This window comes from Micropterus dolomieu, linkage group LG16 (genome assembly GCF_021292245.1).
Source record: "Micropterus dolomieu isolate WLL.071019.BEF.003 ecotype Adirondacks linkage group LG16, ASM2129224v1, whole genome shotgun sequence".
In the NCBI taxonomy this organism is placed as follows: Eukaryota; Metazoa; Chordata; class Actinopteri; order Centrarchiformes; family Centrarchidae; genus Micropterus; species Micropterus dolomieu.
In genome coordinates this window covers 444,950-472,546 of record NC_060165.1, presented here as the reverse complement: position 1 = coordinate 472,546, position 27,597 = coordinate 444,950, and the positions used below count along the sequence as shown (strand labels likewise).

The 27,597-nt window shown below is 40.9% G+C and overlaps 2 protein-coding genes across 3 annotated transcripts in view; one reads left to right on the top strand and one right to left on the bottom strand.

Moving 5' to 3' along the window:
• Positions 1-27,597, bottom strand: part of LOC123984592 (conserved oligomeric Golgi complex subunit 5-like) — a 64,614-nt gene that overhangs the window by 18,783 nt on the left and 18,234 nt on the right. The window contains exon 7 of one of the 2 annotated variants that reach the window (XM_046071547.1): positions 22,912-23,146. The exons of the other annotated variant lie outside the window; for it this stretch is intronic. Within the exon in view, the coding sequence (XP_045927503.1) occupies positions 23,106-23,146 (41 nt within the window). The 3' untranslated portion in view covers positions 22,912-23,105. Of the gene's footprint in view, positions 1-22,911; positions 23,147-27,597 lie in introns of those variants that run through there. 2 annotated transcript variants of the gene reach the window in all.
• On the top strand, positions 15,477-25,114 carry LOC123984591 (G-protein coupled receptor 22-like). The gene is made up of 4 exons (XM_046071545.1): positions 15,477-15,717; positions 18,638-18,782; positions 21,545-21,691; positions 23,661-25,114. Exons 2-4 carry the CDS (start codon positions 18,660-18,662, stop codon positions 24,711-24,713), a joined length of 1,323 nt encoding a protein of 440 aa, XP_045927501.1. The 5' UTR covers positions 15,477-15,717; positions 18,638-18,659; the 3' UTR covers positions 24,714-25,114.

The following is a 27,597-nucleotide window of genomic DNA, read 5'->3' as shown; positions in this document are numbered from 1 at the left end:
GAGAGGCTTCAGACAGATCACCAGCTACAAACCTAAATTCATGAATGACTCACGCCTTGCCAACGAGTTGAACCAGTTTTACTGTCACTTTGAAAGACAATGGAACAGACCTGACACCATCCCCCATCACACCACTGATTGGCCACTGTCCACTATCTCATCCCCCACCCCCTCCCCCTCTCATCCTAGAGAGGGATGTCAACAGACTGTTCAGGAGGCCGAAAACCTCACAAAGCAGCTGGACCGGATTCTGTCTCCAAATCCACCCTGAAGCACTGCGCCAATCAGCTCTCTCCGGTGTTCACAGATATTTTTAACACCTCACTGGAGACATGCCATGTGCCAGCCTTGCTTCAAAGTCACCACCATCATCCCTGTCCCCAAAAAACCAAGGACCACTGGACTAAACGACTACAGACCCGTTGCCCTGACCTCTGTGGTAATGAAGTCCTTTGAGCGCCTTGTGTTGTCCCACCTGAAATCCATCATAGACCCACTCCTGGACCCCCTGCAGTTTGCCTACAGAGCCAACAAGTCTGTAGATGATGCAGTAAACATGCCCCCCCCCCCCAGGAACCTACACCAGGATCCTGTTTGTGGATTTCAGCTCTGCTTTCAACACCATCATCCCAGCTCTGCTTCAGCTTTCTCAGCTGAGCGTGCCTGACTCCACCTGCAGGTGGATCACTGACTTCCTCACGGACAGGAAGCAGGACGTTAAGCTGGGAAAACATGTCTCTGACTCCAGGACCCTCAGCACCGGTTCCCCTCAGGGCTGCATTCTTTCCCCTCTGCTCTTCTCCCTGTACACCAACAGCTGCACCTCCAGTCACCAGTCTGTCAAGCTCCTGAAGTTTGTGGATGACACCACCCTCATTGGGCTCATCTCTGGTGGGGATGAGTCCGCCTACAGGTGGGAGATTGACTATCTGGTGACCCGGTGCAGCCAGAACAGTCTGGAGCTCAACGCTCTGAAGACAGTGGAGATGGTCACAGACAGAAAGACCACAGCCCCACCCTCCCCCTTCATCCTGTGCGACTCCCCAGTCACCACTGTGGACTCCTTCTGCTTCCTGGGCACCATCATCTCCCAGGACCTCAAGTGGGAACTGAACATCACCTCCATCATCAAAAAGGCCCAGCAGAGGATTTACTTCCTGCGGCAGCTGAAGAAGTTCAGCCTGCCAAAGACACCGCCATCATTGAGTCCATCCTCACCTCCTCCATCACCATCTGGTACGCTGCTGCCACTGCCCTGGACAAGGGCATGCTGCAGCATATCATTCGCTCTGCAGAGAAGGTGATTGGCTGCAATCTTCCTTCTCTTCAGGACCTGTACACCTCCAGGACTCTGAGGCGTGCAGGAAAGATTGCAGCTGACCCCTCCCACCCTAGACACAAACTGCTTCAGAACGTCCCCTCTGGTAGGAGGCTGCAGTCCATCAGGATCAAAACCTCTCGCCACAAGAACAGTTTCTTTCCGATGGCAGTGGGCTTCCTCAACAAGGCCCGGGTCCCCACTGTCAGTGACTCTTATGCCCCCCTCTCCAAACTCACACACACTCATACACTCTCCTGACCCCACACTTTACAACAACGCTCAACTGTGCTTTATGCTCATGTTGCGAAATTTTGCACATACTTGTCAGCATTGTATTATAGTATTATTGTATCTTTTTATATTTTTTGTATACTTGTATTTTTTTTCTAATCTCCTTACTTTTTATATATTTATGTTACTATTTATGTCATGTTGTACTGTAAGCACCAATTCATACCAAGGCAAATTCCTCGTATGTGAAAATGTACCTGGCAATAAACCCGATTCTGATTCTGATCCTGATAGTTCTGAAGAAGCACTACATTGAAAACCTATGTTTTGAATATCAAACACCTGCCCCCTGTACTCTTGAAAGACAGCTCTGAGAGGTGTATAGCCAGCTCCTTTGTGGAGGATGTCAGAAGTGAGGTTGGATTCCCAACAGCTACAATAGATAAAATAAACAAAATAGTTTTATTTCTATGACCTGTTATTTATCCACCCCTCTAGTGTATATCATTTGTATACAGGGGTGGAAATTAACTTTTTGGCTCACTTGCCAATGGGATAGGTAGATGAAAAAATCCACCATTCAACATGTTTTTTGCCTGCAAAAATAATAAATTGCCTTTTTGGGTCACATATAGGCTACATTTGTTTCAGTCCTTTTATTTGAGATAATAAGGTATTATGTCAAATACAAACTTAAAGAAGAGGCCAGAGTGAAATCTGAATCAAAATTATATAATTGCTATTAAATGTACTTAAGACATAAATAACAGTTAACTGTTCTAAACTTACAAGATGCGTATTAATCATTCAACTTAAACCTCCTCATCAGACTGCTCACTTTCTACAGTCACCCTCTTCTGGCCACCTGCTTCTGACAGAGTCCTGGTGCCACAGCATCACAGCTTTTGTGGGATCAACATTTTTATACTGTCTATGGATCATACTCCTTGAACTCCGGGGAGGACAGCAGGACCATTAGAAGATTTAACAGTGTATCATACACTGGACTGGACCGCCAACTTCATTTTTTTATGTTCTGCTTCAGCCTCCTTTTAGTCTGGGTCAGGGTTTTCCTTTTGTTTTGTTTGGCTACTACACCTGGTAACAGTTGCCACTTTATGGTGGTAGCTAGCTAGCAAAAAGCTTACCTGCTTAGCTAAATGCTAGCTAGCTCCTAATAAAAGCCGCTTTCACAGCTGCCTTATTTTCCAGGAGTATTGCACCAATATGCCGCCTCGCTGCATTGTATAAAAAGGTACGCAGCCCGAGAGAGGGATCCGATTTGATCCGCCTCTGACCCGGGAATGTTGGTAGTAACAGAGGCGGAACGATGTCTGTCTGAAAAGCCACAGCCAGCATGCCAGTGTTGTATTGACACGTAATTGTTTTTTTCTACGCTGCTGGTTCCGGTAAAGCCAGACCGCTACGTTAAAGACCGATTTAGTGCGACACACAACAAGTAGGAAGGCCGGGCTGCTGTTGGTTGACGTCAAATAGATTATATTATAGCCTATAGCGAATATATTTATTAGCCTTCCAACATTTAGCCGCCAAACAGAATATCTATCACATTTGGTGTTAATTTCCACGCCCTGTTTGTATATAACAGTTTTATATAACACTAAAATATATATTTTATATAACACTTTTTAGTAACATAAAGGGAACTACAACTTCATCTTGTTATACAACCCTGTGTTGTAAAATGATAAATAAATTTACCTTGTACAATATAATTCTATGGTGACAAGAGGTAAAAAAAACTACCAAAACATCCACAGAAAATTCTCAGATGGCTCTTTGTTAAGACAAATGAAAGCCTCCTCTGATGCCCTACCAACCTCCCTATTTTAAAAGGTTTTCCAATGATCAGTAGTATTAGCAACATCTATCTATTTGTACACCGATGACATCCAGTTTTATTTTTTGTTTAAACCTGATGAGCCTCATACCGTTTCTGTAAATCCAAGTGTTAAAATGCAATTAGGAACTGGATTGCAAATCATTTTCTGCAGTTAAATGCACTTAAATCTGAAGTCCTCATTATTGCTTCTGATATCCACTCCACCTGGATTCTACCTCCACTTTTTAATCTGGGCGCCAAGTAAGGCGCAAAGGGGATGCATTTATTCGTTAATCATAGGTGTGTTTTGGGCTTAACATGAATTAAACCAATCAGAGTGATGTAACTGAAATACCTCCAATGGAATTTATTTTAAGACCAACACGCCCATGCACACACAGATGGGCACAATTACATTTGCTTCTTAAAAGCGATTAGCGCAAGGTGTAAGATTTGATTTTACTGCGCTGAAATGGTGAACTGTTAAGGGCAAACCATTTATCTGTTTTACATTGGAGAGTTACAATAGCATAGAAATTCAAGGAAGACCTCATATCTGAGCACAGATATACTTGTCAAACCAATATATGTTTCAAACAAATTAATACATGTAAATGCAATATGTGAGGATTGTAAAGTCACAGTAGAATGTAGAAACTGAATTACTCATTTCACTGATTGCACATGCGTTAATATAATTTATAGAAGTTTTTGTAGATTTTGGGTAACACTTTCTATGAAGGTCATCGCTATAATGACTTACGCATATATTTATAACACGATATAATGCGTCCATAAGACATTATAAGAGTTTTTATAATCACTTACAAACATGCATTAGGCGCTATAGCAAAGTTCATAATGTATTATGACCTTTTGATTTAATGTTTTATAACTAATAGTAATACCAGATTATATCAATGTGCGGCAAGAATCTCCGACCATGTTCCATAACACATTATGACAGCAACTGACAGGCTGCAGTGTGTCACAACTATTGTAAACCATTATGTGATGCTGTGTGTGCACTGGCTTAAGGGGACAATGAAACATAATTTTCTGTAATGTCTAATACTTTCTGTAATCTGATGTAAGTGCAGTTGAAACCGCAAACAGAATTGGGTATTGTTTTATTTTATCATGTGTTATAGTTAGTATCTCTCTGATAAAAATATCTATTCCAGTTCTTACTGATCTCTCTTTCAAAATCCTAACATACTATTTAAGCCTTACAGGAAACCAAAATGTTGAAAACAAAAACCACCTTCATCAACAGATTTATACTCCCATAATCTCTATTTGTCAAGTGACTAGCTACTTGGTGGTTCTTCATTGTTTTCCTCACTACATCTCGACCAAGCACCTACTCATCTAATGAGTAATGTACTTTAATTCGTGAACGAACTGGACTCTCTCAGTCAGAAGCAAGTTAGCATAGCCCTAATCTATCCAAATGCCATTCAGCAAGCATTTTAAGGGGTTTGCTTGTAGTCTTACAGGCAGACCTGACAAAGCATGAACTCAGACTTTTTACAAATCGGCATCATGATTTAGATATTTCGGCATACTTCTGGTCTGTTTATTGGAAGTAAATTATAGGAAAATCTGTGTATTTTGCTCATACTGCTGTAGCCAACTAGCAATTTCTTTCATTAACGTACTGTATTGACTATTTCATTCAATGAATCATTTAACCTAAAAATGTCATATATAATAACAAATGCCCATTGGCACAAAGCCCAAAGGGATTTCAGAAAGCTTTTTATAATCACCAGTCAAAAAATGTTATTTTTTATTGATATGTATGAGGGGTGGAAATAACAAATATTAATTGATAAAAAAGGAGGTGATGAAAATGGACGTGAATGGAAAAATAAAGGGGTTAAAATGGATGTGAAATGAAAAACAGAGTGATAAATATTCAAGTTGCATGTACTTTTAAAATTTGATGGCCCCTGCTTAGATTCAAGCACCACTAGATTCCTTGTAGATTACATGTGATGGTAATGTTAGCTATTTAGCTTGCAAAATGTCAGCCATAACTGTTACTGCCTAACAGCTTACATTAAATATTGCTGCTCCACACACTGCTATTTAGATTTTGGATTTGAGTACTGCTATCGACAGCGCTGTGTGATTATTGTCCTGAAAATTACTGTTAGGAAAGAAAGCACATTTATTTGTTACAAGATGTTTTGATGTCTTTCAGTGATCAGTTCTTGTTGAGGTCATGAATCCGCCACCAGGTCTGCTACACACAACTTAAACTGTAAGTACTAGTTTTTGCTACTTGACATTTGGCAGCTGATGTTACATTGTCTGTCTTCAAAGGACAACAAAATAGTTATTTAAAGACTGTCATTTATATTTTGAGGTGTTCTGCCTTTTTTCCCCACAGGTGTGACATTTTCATCACCTCCATTTTATCATTTACTTTTTGTTACTTTAACCCTTGAGGCTACCTGCTTTAAATGATGAATGCCAATTTTGCGTTGTGAATGATGGTTGATAAATAAAAATCTATCACTACTGTTTTAATCAAATCGACTTAAAATTAATCAAATCACTTGAATATTTATCACTCTATTTTTCATTTCACGTCTATTTTAACCCGTTTATTTTTCCATACACATCCATTTTCTTCACCTCCTTTTTTATCAATTAACATTTATTACTTCCCCCCTTCATAGATATGGAGCTGAAAAAAGCAGCAACTCTTCACTTCTGTGGAGCTAAAACCAGGAATGTTGGGTATTTTTAAGTTGATTAGATATTTACATTGCTACAATTGTAATGTTGTATCACCTACTGTGTTCAATCCAGGCTGCTTATAAAACTGCATGACTATAAGGAATTCTGTAACTGTAACCTGTTTTTCACTTACAGAGCACAACCATGTAATGTGCAATGCAATTAATGACATCTTATTAACTACTGTAACTCAACACACTCCAGACTTTCAAACCAGTGTATGTTAACTAAATAAAAACTGTAGCATTACCAACAATAAACCTGTAACCTGTTTGCAGCCAGCATTAATAATTAATGCTAATGGAAGCCAGCGGGACATAAATTATTACATTAATCGACTGCCACAAGTTTGGCAAGTAAACAAACGCTCATTCATCTTTTCAAAACGAACGACAGTCGGAGTAAACCTCCGGTAGGTCGTAGCTAAAACAAGAAGCAAGCTGTTTACTCACCACTGGTTACTAACCTATTTTGTGTTCAGCGCTTCTTTGTTTGGGTCTAGTTGTATGAAGTTTTAAAGCCAAAGTTTATGATGAAGACAGAGGCAGAGCAGCTGTCGCTGTTTGTTGTCCTCTCTCATGTGTGGCCGCGTGCAGCTGATACTACGTGTTACGTAGCAGGTTATAGGTAACGGAGGTAGGTGAATAATAACAGCACGCTCATCAGATGTTTACTAAAAATAAACATCCCGCACCTCGAGTGCACATCTCTGGTACACATACGCACATTTTAAATGTTTTTACTGAAATCTAGTTTCTACTTTTTCTATATGACTCATTTCTTAATAACCCATGCCTTATAAATTACTAGATTAAATAGATAAGGGCTCGATCAGGGCTATGCTAACTTGTTCACAGTAAGTTACAATGATAGCTGGAAAAAGTAACAGACACATATTTACTGAACTTTCTTTTCAGCAAGCAATGTCCAGTTGTGCCCGGTTTATCACAGAGTAGAAGTAGTATCACAGAGCTCTGGGTACTCACTGACACCAACAACAACAGTGGAACCAGAAACACACGGTAGCTCGCTGCCAAGAAGCGTGAATGAAGATAAATCAACATTTTAATCCCAAAATATTAAAGTTAAAGAGGTGGTATTATGCTTTTTGGCTTTTTCCCTCTCCTTTATTGAGTTATATATCTTTTTTGTGCATGTAACAGGTTTGCAAAGTGAAAAAGCCCAAAGTCCAGCCCAAAGGGAGTTCCCATCTTCCACAGAAAGCACTTCTCAGAACCGCTTGAAAACAGCTCGTTTGTAGTCCAGCCCTTCACTTCCTTTACTTGTATCGTCACAATGAAAACGCGTCATAAAGCTTGCCAAGCAGCTAGTATTTTAGAAATGTTGCACCTGTACCTGCTTCCAGGTACTTTTTTTCGTATCACCTCACCTCCATCGAGCTGAGGTGATACTAAAATGTAACGTGAAAACAGACAGACTTCTGACTGGTCAGAGAGAAGATTCACTATTCACTGCATCATCATTGCGTGTGCCTGACAGAGGCGAGCAACAAAATATTATATTTTACAGTTTTCGTATGTAATTTCATCACTAAATCCACTTCTGAGAAGTTTTGAGATGAGAAATCAGCTGTGTAGATTTCGAATATTGACGGCGGAACAAAAATGTGATGAATATTGTCGGAGTTGAGGAGCTCCGCAAGTGGCTGTGGGGGAAGGCTGTGGGAGGAGCGTGTGAGGCCGGCCAGCCGCCCGCTCACAGAGCCCTCTGCTCCCGCCGTCACACAGACCGCTGCAGCAACAACAGCAGAGGAAAACACAGCTGGAAGGTTTTCATACCGCTTATCTGTCTTTACTATCTGAGGAATGTTGAAACGTTTTAACTTAAAAAAGAGAAAGCTGTGTGGATCGCATTGAACATTACGTTGCGGCAGTTGTGTGTGGCGTCGCTATGACGACAAGCTACGTACTCTATCTCTGGGTACTACCTGCAATGGAAAACGGAGTAGGGCCGAGTAGAGTTGAGTCTATCGATTTGCGCTATGGTAGCATTTTTCGGCAAGGCAGCAGAGATCGTGAGAACAGTTCAACGTTTAGTCCTAATGGTAAGATGTGGAACAATGATGTTGTGTGGTTGTGGACTGGTAATAACTTATACCATCTGCTAGGTTACGGTCGCAGTCTGAAGTAGTGTTGTGTCGTTCAAAGAACGTTTCGTTCACAAGACCTAATCGTGTGTATGACTCGGGAGGAACGGTTTGTCTCAGTGAGTGATTCGTTCATTTTCACGCATGCGTGAAGGATCTTGGACTCTTACGTTCACTCGTCACAAGGCAGCTGCATGGTCTCTGTCAGCACAGGAAACAGAATTGATTAGTTCACAACTCTCAACTGTGGGTCTCTGGGACTGACTTGTTCATTTGTCACATGACAGCTTCTGTGTGGAGCAGGAATGAACGACTCGTTCAGCGCTCACATGGGTCTTCCTCAGTCTTTCGTTCACTCGGCAGGCTGAGTGACTGCCAGCGCCGGAGAATGAGAGGCAGGTCGGCTGTCAGGTAACTGGACTGACATTATATAGCTATTTTGTTAATGACGTGACATTGAATAAAGCATAACGTTATTGCAGCGCAGTGATGATGTGCTAAGTTATAGTTTGAACACAGCCGCACCTTAACTTTAGTCCTGCTAGTGTTTAACATTACAGCTAACAGCTGATGAGAGTTGTTCTGGGTCCACTTCAGAGCCCTGACAGGGTTATACCTGGAGCCGAATTACCTCCAAGGTCGTCCCCTCTCCAAAACAAACAGTTTTAAAACATTAAAACACAGCCACGTAGCAACGTTAGCGTTAGCCGTGTAAACAGTTAACAGCTCATCCAGGTCCGCCAGAGAACGCAACATAACTTTTCCTTTTTATTTACTAACAGAGCCGTGCTGTTGTTTCACAGCTCGTGACTGGTGAACAAACTGCAGTGTCTGAGTGATGTGCTCATGTGTGTTTCTCTGTCTGCAGAATCCGGACCTGATGTGGCCCATTCTGCGTCCAGAACTGCCAAACTGCTGCGTTTATATAATGTGTTAATATTTCTTTGTTCCTCTCTCTGTGCTGGAGTTCTTTAAGAACTTGGTGGCTTGATCCAGATTATTATTAAATTGGTTGAATTTTAATAAGAGTGTGTTTATTCATATCAAGCTTATTACTTCAATATATTTACTGCAAATCTGATATTAATATTTACTCATGGATAGGGACGTTAGGCTGCTGTATGAATGAGCACTTTAGAGATAATGATAGTAATTATATACATAAGCCTTTATATGGCTGGTCTGATTGTATACTCAGAAAAGATTGTGAAAATGGAAGGATTTAGCCGGAGTAGTGGTGATTACATATTGACAACATATTTCTGTGGTTTTTACATGGTTTGAATTTGTTTGTGGGCCCAGGGGGGTTTATATAATGATGATGTAATCAAGAGGTGAATTTGTGCATTATACTTTGTCAAATAAAGCAAGCCAGGCAGCCTTCCATGTTTGAGAACGGCGCTGTTTTTTAATCACCCACTAGAGGGCTGCAGCGCCGCAATAACCAGCCTAGTTCAAATGAACTAAATGATTCAACAATAGATTAGTTCATTTTAATGAACGAGATTTGAATGAACGAGACTGTCAAAAGACTCGAACTTGCTATCACTAGTCTGAAGCGGCTTTGATTTGGATCACACTACCTTGTTTCTTACGACCCGCCCTTCTCTGCTTCTGATTGGCTAGTAGTCCTTACCTGGGAACTGCGCATGCGCAACTCCCAACAAAGATTTTGTACAAGTAAGATGCATCACTCTGTAGCTCAAGAGCGGAGCATACAACACACAGGGTGAAAACAGGAGCTTCAGCAATGTGCAGTATGAGAAAAATATGGTTTTTTGAAAATTAAACCATGTAAACCTGTTCTGGCACAACCCCTTTTGAACCTGAAAATGAGCATAATACCACTTCTTTAAAAGTTAATTTAATAAAAGCAGTTAACTTTGAGCTCCTCCCATGGATAAATGCAGTAGTTGTCAGAGCATAATCCAGTCCGACTGTGGTTGTTTACATATCCAAAAGCTGCAGCGGTGACCCGGCTATTTCTTCCACAGCTGTCCATAGCTAAGCAGCTGTCTGTCGGCCAGCAAGATTCTCTCCCTCCGCTCTGCTTGGTTCTCTCCAAACAACGCTCTGAAGCCGTCTGTGAGGTCCAGACAATCTCAACGTTGATAGGCTATCGCGACACAGTATCATGCAACTTTCTCGCTCGAGTAGAAAACTTAATTTCTTCACGCTGCCAGCACCGCCCGACAGAAAATCGCGTCTCTCCACGTATTTGCATTGACTTTGTATGTAATCGCCCAAACCTCAATTCCCTGGACCCACAGTTAATCTGCGCCTCAGTCCAGTGGTTGCTGATTCATGTGTTTCTGACAATGACCCTGCTTAAGACATCAAAGAATCAAAGTAATCTCACTGCTTGCCAGTGAGAATGTACAGTATATGTCAGTAGGTTTAATGTTTTTTGTTGGCTGCTTATTGGGTCCCAAAGTTACTTATGTTTGCCTTTTTCTTACGTTTTAATTTTCCTCTAGTTGTTTCATGACTTATTAGCTCTTGCCCTCGAGTTCACAGCCATCTGTGCTGCCAGACTATCATCATGGCATCAGCATTTGTGGAATTTGTCTCGAGCACCAAGTCCATGACTGCTCTTTCATAAATGCAAAGGACACACACAAACACAGCCCTGCACTTACTTTCACTCATATGCACCTCTGTTTGAAACAGCACAGCTGGGGACTAGACAACAGCCAGCAGCCTTTAGGCGAGCTAGCAGACAGCCTAGATATCAGGGTGAAATATTAATGCATTCATTAAACATTTCTGGATGTTTTCTTTTGCACTGTATTGTGCTTACAGCAATTTCAGGTGTGAAGCCTCTCACGCTCAATATTGGCATCTTTGCTGAGAAAAAAGGTCTGCAACGGTCTTCTTTTCCTCTGTGGTTTGCTGAGCTGTCTCCATCTCTGTATCGCTGCCTCACTTACATATAATGCTCATGTTTCATCAGTAAAAAAAGTCTGCAACTGTCTTTTTACCCCCTATATAACCCTGCTGTCTGCCATCTATCTCTTTCGCTAACAACTTGTATCTGGGGGAAAACATGCCTCCCGCTGAGTTGCGCATCTCAGAAAAACAGTCGGCCCGGAAACCGTCATCATCTCTACGACGTTCTTGAATAAACAAATGAAGAGTGAGCGATGAAGGGCTGAGATACAACGACCAGATTGGGGGAGATGTGAAAAATCAGGAGATCTTGTTTCATCAGTGGAGTATCCCGGAAGACAACAGATAGACCCTGATTTGAATTCTGATCAATTGGTCTGCGTTCGCTTTGGCCAGTGGGGCTGTTGTTGCCATGCCAATGCCAAGTAGCCCTAATTAGTCCACTCACTAGCTACCTTTCTCACCAGGCAATAAGGTAGCGATCAGGAACATTAAGCATGTACCATGTGCTATGCAAACACAAACAAAGTCCTGAGAGGAAGGATTCTGCCATTAGCACTGTCATAGCCACTATTTCCTATATGGATATAACAGTTTCCTACATTTCTTCTTTAATGTGGCAAACAAACTTATGGGGAGAAGGCTGAGGAGAAGAGAAAGAAACAAGGACTCCAGGTAAAAAAGACCTGTATAGTCCCTGCATGCTGGAAACAGAGTTTCCAACGATTATTAAAGGCAGCACAAAAGACAGAAAGATAACAAAGGAAAAATTACAGACTTGAAAAGATTTCAAGGAGTGTTAAATCTGATTAGTGGAGCGCAGAGGTGTTAAAAAAAGAGAAGGAGAAGACAGTTTCAGAGAGGGGAGAAGAAGGGGGAGGGAACAATCGATGAGTAGGAAGGGCTGCTGGAGGAAGAGACAGAGCCACAGAAAACGAAGCACAGCAGAGAGAAGAGAGGGGGAGGCAGAGGAGCAGCGTCAGTATCTTTCTTGCTCCCTACAGACTGAATGCTTTCTTCCACTCAAATTATCATTCTGAAAGGACTCAACAGTGTGGCAAAAGGTCCTTGAATGATGGACGGCTATGCTAAATCTTAGCCACTCAGGATTATCACCTGTGGGAACTTCACTACCTTTTGGGATTAAAATTACAAAGCCCTACAGGGAAGGAAAGCACACCGATAGAGCCAAGGATCACTGACGACTGGTCTTTGTCTAGAGGTAAACTAACACACGCCACAATCATATACCAACACTGTTATCGGCGTTCTAATAGCAAGGCAATGGGCAGGTGTACACAATGGCACTATAAAATCAACACATGTAGCTCTAGATAATCACACACAGCATGCTATGTTGCTAAACCCATGAGTCACGATTTTCACATGGAGAATAATTAGACAAAATGAGTGGCTGTCAAACAGCAAAGAACATGGGTTTTCACAAGTGCAGCTGTGGCCTAGAGGTAGAGTGGGTTGCCTACTAATCGAAGATCTGCTGTTCGAACCTCCAATCTGCAAGTCTAAGTATCCTTGGGCAAGATAATGAACTCAAAATTGCTCCCGATGGCTGTTCAATCGGTGTGTGTGATTGATTACTTTGTTTTTGATGAGCAGTTGGCACCTTGCACGGCAGCCACTGCCATCAGTGTATGAATGTGTGTGAATGGGTAAATGTGTGAATGTGACAGGTAGTGTATAGCGCTTTGAGTGGTCGGACGACTAGAAAGGCGCTATACGAGTACAGTCCATTTACAAGCTGAGTTCACTCCCTCCCAAAGAGATCAGCTCTCATGTTGTAGAAGAGCTCATACAACACAAAACTAATCAGACTGAATTCGACTGAATTTGTCCTTAGTGAGGTCACCCAGAGGACAGATAGTATATTCCGTTGAAATGAAATAAGTGAAAAGATGGGCATAACAAAAAGTGAGTCATCAAGCCAAAAATTCAGTTTAAATAAGGAGGCACGTTTAGTGCAGTTAAAAGATTATGAAGACAATAAACTACAACAGAATCTAAAAGGTAGTGAACTCAGTATCAGAACCAGTGAGGAAGACAAGACGGCAAAAGATGGCAAATGTTCATTTATTCAAGACACTATAGGGGCTGAACCTAATTACTTACATTGTTGTTGATTATTTTTTAGATAAATTAATCAATTGTATAGCCTAAAATCTGATAAAATATCATATATAACGCATGTTTCCAGAGCCCACGGTAACATTGTCTAATTGCTTGTTTTGTCCAGCCAACAGTGCGAAATTCAAAGACATTTCATTTACATTGATACAAGACAGTGAAGTCTGGCTGGGAAATCCTTACATTACATTAAAACCTGAAATCGATGAAAGTTTGACATTTTTCCTTGATAAATGACAAAAAATGAACAGATCACTAAAACTGTCAAAAATCTGACATTAATCTCCTTGCTTATCTGACACCTTGGGCATCCATTTAGAGATGTACTTTATGTAACCGAGGCGGCTCTGGAACCTGGGCGTTTCACCAAAAATCGGTAGGTGTGTTGACAGTAGTGAGTGTTCTTTAGATTGGATGTGATTGGCTAGTTTAAGTTTAGGTACAAATTTTGAGTGGTTAAGGTTAAGGTGAGCCCACATCTGCCAACATGCCCCACACTGCAGTGCCATGTTTTAGCTGCAGGTTTTTCATGTCTTTGTGAAGTCTGCTGTTTTTCTGAATCAGCATGCATACTGTTGAAATATGAACAACAATATGCTACAAATATATAACTACAAATTATGATTGCTACAATGACAAAAAATTTTTTATTAAGACAAAATATCTGGCACTCATTTCATTATTGGGTTGGCAGTATTGTTTATTCATACTTTTGGTCAACATGCTCCTTGGAAACTTTGTGCTGACAGTATTTTTGTCAACTAAATGTCTAATAAATGTTACTAAAGTAAAAGCAGGAGAAGCTGTTGCCTAAAATAAGCTGACCCCCGTAAGTATTCATTTAGAACACTGATGAGTTTGCAACATCAGAGCTGAGTAACCAGTTATCTGAAAATCTGAAAACAGCTAATAAGAATTAATTAATACCATTTTTTGATTTAAGCCAATATTCTCAAATGTTAAATGCTGGCATACAAGATCACCTTGCCTAAATAGAAATCGCCAAATTCTGATCTAAATCAAGAAGTATTTGATCTAATAATAAGTAAACATGAGTATCCGATCAGGCCTTGAAAATCAGCTTTCAGTACTTGACAGGCATAGGTACTCATGGCCGAAATCTTTTCAAATTTAAAATCAATTCAATCAATCAAGACAATTCAGTCCTGAACTGAATGAGAGAGCATGTGGCCAGCTGTTGTGACATTTAACATATCATTTCATCTACTCACACATAGACAGTCTGCAAAAAAACAGTTCACAGTTTTCAGTGCTCATTTGCTGAACAACACATGATGAGAACCATCACAGACAAAAGGCTAGGCATCAAAAACTGATTAAACACCATTTTGGCACACACGAAGACAAGCAAAAAGATGAGCACTGTTTTGGGATGATAAATGATTCAAGATTAGGAGGGAGACATATTATACAACAGACTAGAGGGGAACAATCTGATTTTAATGTGACAAATGTCTTTCTTTCATACTATTTTACTGAAATCTTCTATCCTTTTCCTTTGTAGGATTAAAGATGGAATGTGATTGAGGAAGAATGCAAGGGAAGATGATGACGATGGTGATGAAGAAGGGAAATTAAATTATCTGCTTCAATCAGTTAATATCTCACAGTCTGTGAAGGATAAAGCTGGAGTAAGAAGGCTGTGAATGTCCAAGAGTCAAGAGATTAGTGTCTTTGAGTGGTCTCCAAACATGACCTACATCGCTGATCTTTGGTGCAACTCTGTCCACCTTTGGATCACAGGAAACTGAAGGGTTTGACTGGTCGAGTCCAGAAGAACAACTACACAAGCTTGTTTACTATTTCTCTTGAATCCTCCCCTATATTCTTTCTTCTCTACCTTCTCCCTTCACCGTTGTCTGGAATATGAAACCTGACATGGTCTGATATATGGCGCAATGGACCATATCAGGACCTTTACCTTTTCTAGAGAGGTAAAGACACGAGTGTGAAAGACGTACAATACCTGAAAAGTGGTGAGAGGAAGATTTTTCTGGCACTGGCATCATTTTCAGGCGAGGATGAAACTGGAGGCAACAGTTGAAGCACAAAGGACAATGACGAGACAGAGCTAACCATGAAAGAAAGCATTGATCTTAGTGCACTGCACTGATGTTGCAAAGCACATGCCCCCCAACAAAGGGGCTGGTGTGTGTTGCTTTCTGTGTTCTACAAACAGAGTTTTCTCTTTGCCTGAGTTGAGCTAGTATCCCAAAAGCTAAAGCTCACGGAAGACTTTACACTGTCCGTCAAAGTTTGATAAGTTCACAGACAGAATGGAGCAAATAAAGTCGATCAAGTGAAGATTGACCTTGTCATGTCAGAATATGATGGGATGGTTTAATGTACTCCAAGTTTTTTATAGTTACTATTTTGCTGCTAAGCTGGAGAGGACAGTGCTGGGAGGGAGTGGTGAGTTAAAGCCTGCAGTCAGTTTTCTTTAGTGCAAACCATAGGGGACCCATGATCCACAAACCAGGGTTCTTAAATGGCTTGTCTGCTGGGCAGATGGTGAATGAAAAAAGATCTTGAGAGAAGTTCAGACCTTCAGACACCTGGTAAATCTCTGGTGAAAAAAGGGTGTGCCTCCGGAATTGTCTCGGTTTGGAAAAAATTTGTTTCACTCATTCCCCTAGTACCAACGTTGGTAAGGTGTGGGAGGAAGGGGTTTCATACACTGTTCAATTAGTTTGAAGCATCCATGACTTGTCTGCTCTTTGTCATAGCATATGTACTCTGGTGTCAAAACCAATATGCCCAACACAAACTGCTAATTATGGCACGCACAACACAGTGTTTCCCCTACCATTGTTTTTACCAAATGACCCCAAGTCCCCACTGGAAGAATGACAGAAATATATATATAATTAGGCTGTATTAAAAAAAATCCAGCCCTTTTCACACACACACACACACACACACACAAACACACACAGGGAATTTGCTTCTCACTCGTCACCTTAAAGTAAAATTGTTTTTAACTTTAGTTGTGCAACATTGTTCTGGTGTTTATCGGAGCTGCTTCTGTCCTCTCTGTCGTCGTTTCAGTGCGGGTGGGGCTTAGTGGCTCCTCCGCACTGACACACACACCGCCATATAGAAGACGCCACACTAGCAAGAGCCAACTTGAAGTGAAACCACACCAGCAGATGAAAGACGCTTGCCCAGCTCGTTGTAGATTTCGTGGCTGTGTGGGCGGAGTCAGATTATCTGTTAAAATTTTTTTAAACATACAGTTGGTCAGGCTTTAAACAAGGATACACGCTGCCCACGTGAGAGTAGCGTCGTCCCACTTATATCCTGTGTTCTGCAGTATATGGAGGCTATCAAGCCTGTTTGATAGGGGACAATTCACGATACAACAATACATTCTTTCTGAATTGTCCCCTATCAAATAATATTATAATAGCCTGTTTTAACATCCTGCTGTTGCAGTAGCCTAGCCTACATTTATTGTGACCGGTCTCCATAAATAATTGCACATTTGAATTTATAGTCTTTTCATGAAACAATTTGTAATATTTTCTTGTTGAATTGTTGAAATTTTATTCACCACATTATTACACACATTCTGATGACAAAAGGTGCTTAAATTGTAAAACACAGAATTCAGAAAAATTTTAACAGAAAACACAGAATCTGGCAAAAATTAAACGGACTCTGGCAAAACTTTTGATGTATTTCACAGTTGACGAACATTAACAGGCAAAAATTGGTGCGTTGCGTCGATGACAACACCATATATCCGTAACATGGCCACTCCGCGACACTTGTAATTGGAAAAAAATCCTAGGGGAAACACTGCAACTCAACATTGACAATAAAGCACCGCGTATAATAATATCAATCTCACACTTCTGCTATCTATCTCAAACAAAATTTTCCCTTAAAACCTGAAATTTGATTAAGGTAAAAGTAACTTTGTATGACAGACATGCTGAGCAGTTCTTTGTCAGATGATGTATGATGACTTGAATAAGTATAGCAACATCTTTCTTAATTTCCTTTTTGCCATTTTAATAAAGTTTAGTAAAGATTTTAGTCAAAATCAAAAAAACATAGATCTTAAATTATTCTGGAGCAGTTTAGGTGGGATAAAGTCATGGGCAACTGGACATGGTTGAAGATACTCGAAGACGTATCACCTATCATCCAAGAGGCTTCTTCAGTTCTGACTGACTGACTGACTGACAGGGATTCCCAGCTATTTAACCTCGGTGGGGTTGTTATCTAGGTGATGGATACTGCTTGGTTTGTTAGTGCTGCTGGCTGTTGTGGTTGTAACAGTCACCTGAAGTCTTAACAGCTATTGTTGCCATTGTCACATGAGGACCAGTGTGAGCATTCAATCTTCAGGGAAGAGATGAAAGGACATCATTGTAACTGGGGGATAAGTGGTGTCTCAGCCTTCCTCACATGTTGAGAGATGGTCCTCTCCCTATCCAGAATATGTGCATTGTATGGAATCAAGATTGCGTTTACTCTTCTTTTCCCCATCACCTGTAGTGTTGCTCCTGGATTGTGTAATGTTCACAAAGGTAAAGTTTGGATATCCATAAGCTTTGATTGCATCTTTAAAGGTGTTTAAGATCCTTCTCTTATGCTTGGGCTGTTGTTGGTAGGTTATCAGCTTGATGGCGCAAGGTTCTGATAAGCCCCAGCTTATGTTCCAGTGGGTGGTGAGACTAAGACTAAGCACTGGTCTCGGTGTTGGTTTCCTACATACTCCAAGATGGAAGCTCCTGTCCTCTTCAATTTGTATGGCACAGTCCAAGAAGGACAAACTGTTGCTAAAATCCTCTTGTGTGGACTTGGAGTGCAGGGCTCTGCTTTCTACTTCTTCCACGTATAAATTGGCCAGAATAGGAGATACTGGTGAGCCAATGGTACAGCCAAGCTTCTGTCTGTAGAATACCCCATCGTTCTGGAAATAGGTGGTGTTCAGTCTGAAGTCCAGCAGTTCACCAATTTGGTATGTGCTGAGGTTACTTCTGTTGTTACTGAGGATGCCTTTTGGATGAGAGGCAAAAAGTGTTCAACCAAGTCCAGTTGTCCTTGCTTTTAACCCACCTTGGATAGACATGGACGACTAAAAATCTTCACAGACATATTCTGGAGCAGCAATGTCATAGTGAAAGCCATATCATTAGTAGCCCATTATCTCTTGTAAACCTTACCCTACCCTCATTGCTGATCAACAGTATGTTCTTCACCAAAAGCAAAAGCTTGACAGCTTAACAAATCTCTGGTTGAAAAAATAATCTGTTAGTACATAACATGCTTTTAATGTTTATTTAATAAATAAATCTTTTTTGCACAAATTACATTCCAGGCCTCTTCCTCCCATCAGGATAATGCACACATCCCCAATGCTGATCTCCGTAGCCACCATGAGCAACATGACGGTACTTGACACTGCTGATCCCTATGACCTTGATGTGACCTCCTCTGAGGCCGTCTACCCCATCAGCTTTCAGGTAATGCAATGCACACACTTCTCAGATGGCTTTTTCAATCACATCAATTTAAATAATTTAGTTTGATAAAATGCTAAAATATTTTTTGTTAGCATGTCAATCCATACAGATCTTCCAAGGTACAGTAAATGATATTTTCAGGTAACTGGAAACTGTTCATTAATGGTTTGGGAATTTGGTTTTTGGATACAACATCTTGTGTAGGGATGCACCGATACCACTTTTTTTCAGACCAAATACAAGTACTTACATCTGGGCACTTGCCGATACCGAGTATCAATATGAGAACTTAATAATATCATTACAGTTCTTACAATTTGTTAGTTTTATTTGCATGTTTTGCTCTCACCTAACTCTAATAAATACATCTTGTTGCTGTTGCTGTCATTTTAACATTCAACTTTTCCTGACGAAACATGACATTGTCTGCTACCCATTCCACATAAATTTAACTAGGAACACAGTGGATTTCAGTACAACTAAACATACAAACTGTCGAAGAACAAATCAAAGGACACTGTATGTTATCATATGTAAGTGCTGTCTGTAAGGATTAAGCCTTTTTTGGAAAAGTGAGGGGCAGGTTCTTTTTGATGAAAAGAAGCTTCTCTGCATCAGCCTGTTTCTGTTTTCATCCACAATATGTTACACTGAGCTAAATAGCCTTTCACTTTCCACACTACTGCATGGTGCTGAGAGGTATCTCCGTGACATTTGGGCGAGAGTGGGAAACCGCACTTTGTTAACGCTCCAATACTGAAGTGGATTGTCTTCCCGAGAAGTTGTGTTCTCTCCAAGGTATGTCTCTAACTGAATGGCAGCACCAATGGGTGCAGTGCTCAGTGATGTCAATGCTTGCGCATCTACTATCTCATCAAACACACTGTCCAGAGTGCTGCTGGCCTGGGCCTTGCGTATCTTTCTTGCAGGTGTTCCCCCAGACCTTCCTGCTTGTCTGCCTCTCCTCCATCTCTTTGGCCTCTGTGGCAGTGTTTTTGCTTGAAAAAAAAAAAACGATCTTTATACCTAAATCAGAGAATTATATTTTAGCTGTTGGCAGACAAGCTCATTTGAAATAGTAAATAATGAATGTCGGAAAATCTCTTCATAAATGTTATAGATTATTTAGGTTAATATCATAATAACATTTTCTTTTCATAATTTTCTCATCACATAATCAACGCACTCACGCACACACTTTACCTCGGATCGAGTACTGTAGCAATGCAGTAGAGTGGGTTTTTTTCCGTGTCAGTGAAGCGTCTCTTGACAGCTGCAAATAAGGTTCCCTTCATTGTTTTGATGCCGTGGTCCTCGTCTGTTTCTTTGGTCAAAAGTTTCTGAAGCACAGTGACTGCAGGGATCACATCTGAAGCCAAAGCATCACAGGAGCTCACTTTTCGGGTTAACTCCTCAAACGGAGCAAGAACAGATAAAGTCTTTTCTAAGCGTCCACTGGTGAGCGGTGAAATTGTCTGGGAGTTCATATTCTGACCCAAATATTCCCACAGCCTTCTTCTGCTCGATGAGCGATTGCACCATATAGTATGTGCTATTCCAGCGGGTCTGCACGTCTTGCTGGAGTCTCCTTATTGGCATGTTGAGCTGCAAAAGAATGTCTTCCAGGCGGGAGTAGGCTAAGGCAGAATGTTGAAAATGTCCAACTATTCTACGTCCGACTGCCACCGCATCAGCAACAATTCGCTGAGCTAAAAGGCCCTCGTTAACAACCGGCTGGATGGTGTGAGCGGCACACGGCAGGCTACGGACACCAGCATCACTCATAGCCTTGATCGTGTTTTTGGCCTTGTCCCGAAGCACAACGTGAACAGAAATTTTCAGAATGCCCCACGCCTGAAGCATATCATCAAACGCACCTGTTATGGCTTGGCCAGTGTGCGAACCCTGATAGCGCTTTGCTTGTAGAACGACTCTCTGCGCAGTAAAATCTCCACCAATCCACTGCGCAGTTAAACTGATGGGAGACATTGGGCTGACACTGCTGGTCCAAATATCAGTGGTGAAGCTGAAGGCCAAGATGTCCTGCAACAGGTTGCTGATATGCTTTTTTACAAAGTCATGCAGCTTCGGTAATGCGGTGTCTGTAATGTGGTGACGACTGGGAATTTCATACTTTGGCTCACGTACACTAAGATTTATCATTATCTACAACTGACAAAGGCTGGTCATCAAGAGCAATGAACTGGGTAAGAGCCCGTGGGTTGTCTCTGGATATTTTCTCGGTCTTCTCCAGCGTTTGCTCCAACGTTGGTTGTCGTAGTTTCCCTGTGCTAGCATTAGCAAACTCCTTGCACTCTGTCATGTTGGTTCTTTAGATGTTTAATCAAATTGCTTGTGTTAAATGAGCTATTTTTCACCCCTCCTCTTGACAATTTAGCAGAGCATATTTTGTAGTCTGCTCTAGTTTTGTCATCATTGCTTATTTTAAATAATCTCCAAACGCCTGACATTGCTTCACTTCCGACATTTCCTACTCACACGTTAGCCTGGCTAAGGTCACAATGCCGTAAAAAGGTATCGAGTGCAGTCGTATCGGAGTAATTCTACGAGTACGAGTATCAGGCCGAGACCTGAGTACTGGTATCGGCATCGGTGCATCCCTAATCTTGTGTATAAAATGAGTCTAAAGTAAGTATAAATGAAATCTTCCACATTATTATCATGCATTATTATATAGAGTATGAAAATGAAAATGAAATTGAATGTCACACTAAATGCCACCATGTTTTTTCTGTTGGTAGGTTTCTCTGACAGGTTTCCTGCTTTTGGAGATAGTTTTGGGCTTGAGCTCAAACCTCACTGTGCTCATCCTCTACTGTATGAAACAGAACCTCATCAGCTCTGTGTCCAACATAATCACCATGAACCTGCATGTGGTCGATGTGTTGGTGAGTCCTAACCTCATTATGGGGCAGATCGCCCAATACATGGAAGATTTGCTGTGCAATCTCCAGCTTCCCCCAGCATGTCCACATGTCCTTGGGCAAAATACTTAACCCCAAAGGTTAAAGGGTGTACCATCAACTTGTGAGTGTGTGTGAATAGGGTGATTGTGACATGTAGTCCGGAAGACTAGAAAGGCACTATACAAATACAGTCCATTTACCATTACTAACAGGGATTTAACATCAAGTGGTTGGATACTGAGACTTAGGTACTACAAAAAAAATCCTTAGCACTGCTACCATTTCGGCAAATCCACCACAATCAAGTTTGATTATGTACAATACTAGTGCTGCCCCTAAATGTAATTTTGTCAGTTGAATCACCACTGTAAACTTCTCCAAATTAGGTTGACAGTAAACATTTGGCCTATTCATTAAATAAAAGCATGCTGCTACTACCACCTCCATTCTGTGGTTACTAGGGCTGCCCTGAATGTCATATGTGAGCTTCGCCAGTAATTAACAATCAACCCACCCAAATAAGCAGTGGAGAGGAGATTTGGCAGACTACGCTGTCATCTTTTTTCCATATTTTTCCACCCGCGATCCGTTATCACGGCAGCAGGTGAGCTGCTTGCTTGTTAATGACGCAGCCTATCAAACAACTCAAACAACCCAAACCAACATCTGCACCCTGTGTGTCCAATGCTGCTTTAACGTTACCTGGTCCGTGCTTGTAAAATATCCACTGCAACTTCGTTGCGTCATTTCAAGTTTTTAACCGAGTGAAGTCTGTGCGAGTGAACACATGCACGACCGCATGCATCGTCCCAACCCTACTGAACATAGTGTTCATGCTGCTCCCTGATGAAAGATACCTGCTGACCTGTTCAGAAAACCCCCCAAGAAAAGTGGACTCTGATGGGAACTTGTTTTAACAAGCTAGATAAAAGGTAATGCCCTGGCAGTGGCAAATAGCATTGCTTTTATATTTGATTTGATTACATTAATGTTTAAGTTCAGATTTACAAGAAATATTTTATTGCTACTGTGTAAAGGGAATACTGCTGGTAAAAAGCACTTTTATCACGATTAAAAATTTTAATCGTTGCCCAGCACTAATAATAACGGCACATAATTATCACCAAAAGGCTGTGTTTAACTTTTCTTGCGGCTAGGCTAGTAGTCCCAAGTGCAGGACTAAGAGAGGGAGGAGACTGGAGTTAGATAAGAGACGAATATTTATTGCGGTGTTGAAATGATCGGAAATTGAGCCAGGGAAGAGCAAGGCAGACTGAGACTAGATGCTGCAGAACCAGGTTGGTGGCTGCAGTGCAGAGCAGGAGGGAACCGTAGCTGAGAGTCCAGAGGGTGAGAGGCTGAGTTGAGCAGGTCCACAACAGATCACGGGAATATATTACCAGGTTGGGGGTCCAGGGAGAGCAGACAGGATGAGCACTGTTTCCGGTAACGGACAGTAACAAGACATTATGTAAAATTTGCTTTTAACTTTTTTTATAGCCAACTAAATGTTCTTAAACCCTATAACTGCCACACTGCCATTGTCATCACTCAGTTTAAAATGTTCCCACAGAAATCAGGGCTTCATTTTGTTTTCCCTTTGATGTGAACTGGAGCGTTAAGGTCACTGCTGTGGGCCAGGTGCGCAGGAATAAAAATAAATATTCAAACCCCAAAATTTAAAGTCGAATGTGTACCCAACAATCAAATATTCGGGTCCAACCCTAGAGGTTACATGGGTTTCTTGGGCAACTACAAAGACTAATTCCTTTAGCAACTTAGCTGTGCATTCTCTGGATTGATACAATCTTATTATACCTTCAGAATCAACATACCTGTTACAATCAATGCAAAACGTGTGTTCTAGTTTTATCTGGTCCTGAACTAAACAGTCTCAAGATGAAAACCTAATGCATTTGGGATGTGACCTGAATTTCTGTCTTGTTTCCAGGTGTGTGTAGGCTGCATCCCACTGACAGCAGTAGTGGTGTTACTTCCTTTGGAGGCGGACACGGCCATGATTTGCTGTTTCCATGAGGCCTGCATCTCCTTTGCAAGCGTAGCTACAGCTGCTAACGTCCTAGCCATCACTGTGGACCGCTATGACATCTCAGTGCGGCCAGCAAACCGCGTGCTTACAATGGGTCGAGCTGTAGCTTTACTAGGATCCATCTGGGCTCTATCCTTTTTCAGTTTCCTGGTTCCCTTCATGGAAGTAGGGTTTTTTATCAACTCTGGTTCTGAGGTTTTGAACCAGACTGCAGTGGTCACCGTGGCTCATACAAATGAGTACTACACAGAGCTAGGTTTGTACTATCACCTGCTAGCACAGATCCCTATATTCTTTTTCACAGCTGTGGTAATGCTAGTGACATACTACAAGATCCTTCAGGCACTGAATATTCGCATTGGTACACGCTTTCAGCACAATCTACCTAAAAAGAAGCAAAAGAGCAAAAACACCATCTCTTTGAGCACTGGAACGCAAGCAGAATCGACTGATGCTTCACAGAGCAGCACAGGAGTCAGGGCAGGTGGGAACGCACCTTTGGGCATGCGGGCTTCAGTGTCAGTCATTATTGCATTAAGACGAGCAGTAAAGCGACATCGGGAGAGACGGGAAAGGCAGAAACGAGTCTTCAGAATGTCTCTTCTCATTATCTCCACATTTCTACTTTGCTGGACTCCAATAACTGTGCTCAACACCATCATCCTCAGCACTGGGCCCAGTGATTTAACGGTTCGCCTCCGTTTGGGCTTCCTGGTGATGGCCTATGGAACCACTATCTTTCACCCACTCCTCTATGCCTTCACTCGGCAGAAGTTCCAAAAGGTTTTGAAAAGCAAGATGAAAAAGAGGGTGGTGTCTGTAGTAGAAGCTGACCCTACGCCAAACAACGTGGTCATCCACAACTCGTGGATTGACCCCAGAAGAAACAAGAAGGTCACCTTCGAGGACACAGAAGCCAGACAAAAATGTCTATGCTCACATGATGCCGAGTAATGGGATTAACTCAAATGTAAATATGTCAAATATGTACAGTAAATGGGAAGTCGTTACACTCTACTCATAAAAGTGAAGTAGACTATGGCACAAGAATTTTACAAACTGGTTACTTAGAGAGAGAAGAGATTGCTTTTAATGCAAATAGAGAGGTGGAAAGTATTTGAAAAAAAGCATGGAAGAAATGTGACTATGATGGGGAAACATACTACAGTCAACAAACTAAAAAGATGTGTGCTTAATAATACATAGGTGTCATAGGCATACAAAGAGGGTAATTTATTGCTATTTATTGTGGAATGTTGTGGAATGCTATCAAGGACAATTTGGTAAGTCTGTATCTAAGCAGCAGTGTGTATTGTTCACGTAAGATGTACACTCATATAGTCAATACTTTGATAATGTTTGTCACCATTTGTAATAAATGCCAAATGCACACTATGCGCCAGTGTCCTTCTGCTCTCTTGCTTCTCCATGTGTAACTGGATACAGGGACGCAACGGATCAAACCACTGGGGGCCAAAAATTATGAAGTATAAAAGGAGATAAAGTTCTACCAATACAATTTCCTAGTTTAAAACACAAATTTACCAAATAAACTACATCTTGGGCTGTTTTAAGGCTAGCTCCTATGTAGAAGTCTGTTTTGACATAGGGCTGGACGATAAGGCCAAAATTGTTATCATGATAAAAAGTTTAAAATCTTTCAATATCAATAATTATCAAGATAAGTATCAAATCGTTATTTCTTTTGACTATAAAGGCTGTTTAAACTCTTCTTTATGGTCAACACTTGAGGCCAGTGGATCAACAGTGGATCACTTCACAAATCTCAGGCAGAACATTCAAAACAATTATGATAAAATCTTTGTCAACAAATATGCACGAGTAAAAGTATTTTTTCAGTGAACAAAATGAACATCTTAATTAATAAAAAAAGTCCTAAATTATGTATGATTCAGTTGAAAAAAATCAAACATTTATTGAATATTTGTTGAGAATTTGTTATATTGTTATTGAAAAAAAATTATATCGAGATAATTATTGTTATAGTTTTATTGTCCAGCCCTATTTTGACATTGACAAATAAGAGCATTGGCAGGGTGGGCTTGTGGTAACAGACTAAGGCAATCACTTTTTATTCAAATTTGAAATGTCATCTAAACATCGAAAAATGAAATATCCAATTTGTAATGATCTGTGCAAATTATACTGCAATTATAAAATGCACTGTCACCCCAATCTATCACATGCCATCAATAAAGTAGGCAAACATTCTCTGCTCTTCATAACAAACAGGGAGGAAGCTAACAAGCAATCCAACGAAGGTTAAAGTCAAGGGCAACTGGACTTGACAGTCCAGTTGCCCTTGACTTTAACCTTCGTTGGATAACTATGACCTGGATGACTGAGAATCTTCACAGACATCTAACAAGCAATGTTTAACGGATAATCACAACACAAAACCAAATGAGTGTTGGAATCAACACCAGAGATGGCATAATTGTTGATGATAATAAAGCTGTTCGCTGACTTTGTAAAATGCCACTGCCTTGTAACATCATTACGATAACAACAAATGTGAAGTCATCTGTCACTCAAATGAGCCAACAAAGGCACTGTGAATGGATGGAACAATGGTTAAGAAGAGGCTATGGAGGTTGCAGTGAAATTAAGTCTTTAAATTTTAAGAGTTCTCTCATTTATTCACACATGTTTTTTTAAGTGACCTATTCCCAGCTTCCTATGCCCTATTGCCCTATCCTATGCCCTGCAGGACAGGTTTAATCTGCACTTTAGCAACATCCACAGAAGAATAAATCACTCCATGTAGGGGATCGGAGTATAAAAATCAGTTAAAACCTTAAATGTAAATGAAAATTAACTCTCTGTGGTAAGTCTGATTCAGTGGTACGTGTATATTGTTTGATGGAGGCGTTTCAAAGATTTTGGATAAGGCTAAACAAATGTTGCAAAATGTTTATAATTTATTTTATATTCATAGCAGGAAAAGGCAGTAGAGTTGACGACCCATTGGAAAGTTTTCAAGGATCTGATCTGTCTCGGTGTCTGCATCTTCCTGCCCTCACATTTGATCAGATTCCAACGTTACAAGGTAGTTTATGTCAGTATACAACACAAGGATGTGTAACGGAATGAAGGTTTGTAGTCCTTTCATGCTACACAAACGGAACTTAAGAGATAATTAAACGTGGATAGAAAATGGTAACATTTTAAATAAATAAAATAAAACAATAGGCTATAAACAGATATTTTTATACAAAGGCTATATAGAGACATGTATACACCTAGAACAATCCACAGTGCATTTTTTAAATTTGTGTCTGGGGGGAATGTAAAAAGCAGTAACAAGATAATAATATGGTTTTATCTTCACATTAAAAAGTGAAGAACAGTTGGAAACAGTGTCCATCTTGACTGTATTTGAGAAACAAGCATCATCAATGTGAAACACAGAGTCCGGCTGCTCTCATCTTGCCGGAATCTTGTGCTGACAGCTTGGAAACATGGACCACCTGCGGAGTGTGCTTGATCCGGAATTTTGATGGAGCAGGTGTCAGTAAAGATGTGGGTTCAACTTTCTCTGATTTCACTTGCTTGGTCAACATGAGTCCTCTTTTGTCTAGAGCTGTCAGCTGGAGTGTTCACTAATGATATGCTGTGTTAACATCACCACACTGTAAAGTTTAGTACACTTTACTGTCTGGCAGGAGCAGCTATTACTTACCCATGATAGAAACTAAAGTGCGCGCATCAGCTGTTATCAATCACACAGTTGATGGTCCTGTCACACACTGCACACGATAACTACCACTATGTTTTATGATGCGCTTACTATACCGCAGGGGGGGGGGGGGGGGGG

Excerpts from the sequence above, each read along its gene's own strand:
- LOC123984591 (XM_046071545.1), top strand. The coding sequence starts at position 18,660 with ATGCACACATCCCCAATGCTGATCTCCGTAGCCACCATGAGCAACATG. Across the intron at positions 18,783-21,544 it reads TCTACCCCATCAGCTTTCAG|GTTTCTCTGACAGGTTTCCT; the intron begins GTAATGCAATGC and ends TTCTGTTGGTAG. Across the intron at positions 21,692-23,660 it reads TGCATGTGGTCGATGTGTTG|GTGTGTGTAGGCTGCATCCC; the intron begins GTGAGTCCTAAC and ends TCTTGTTTCCAG.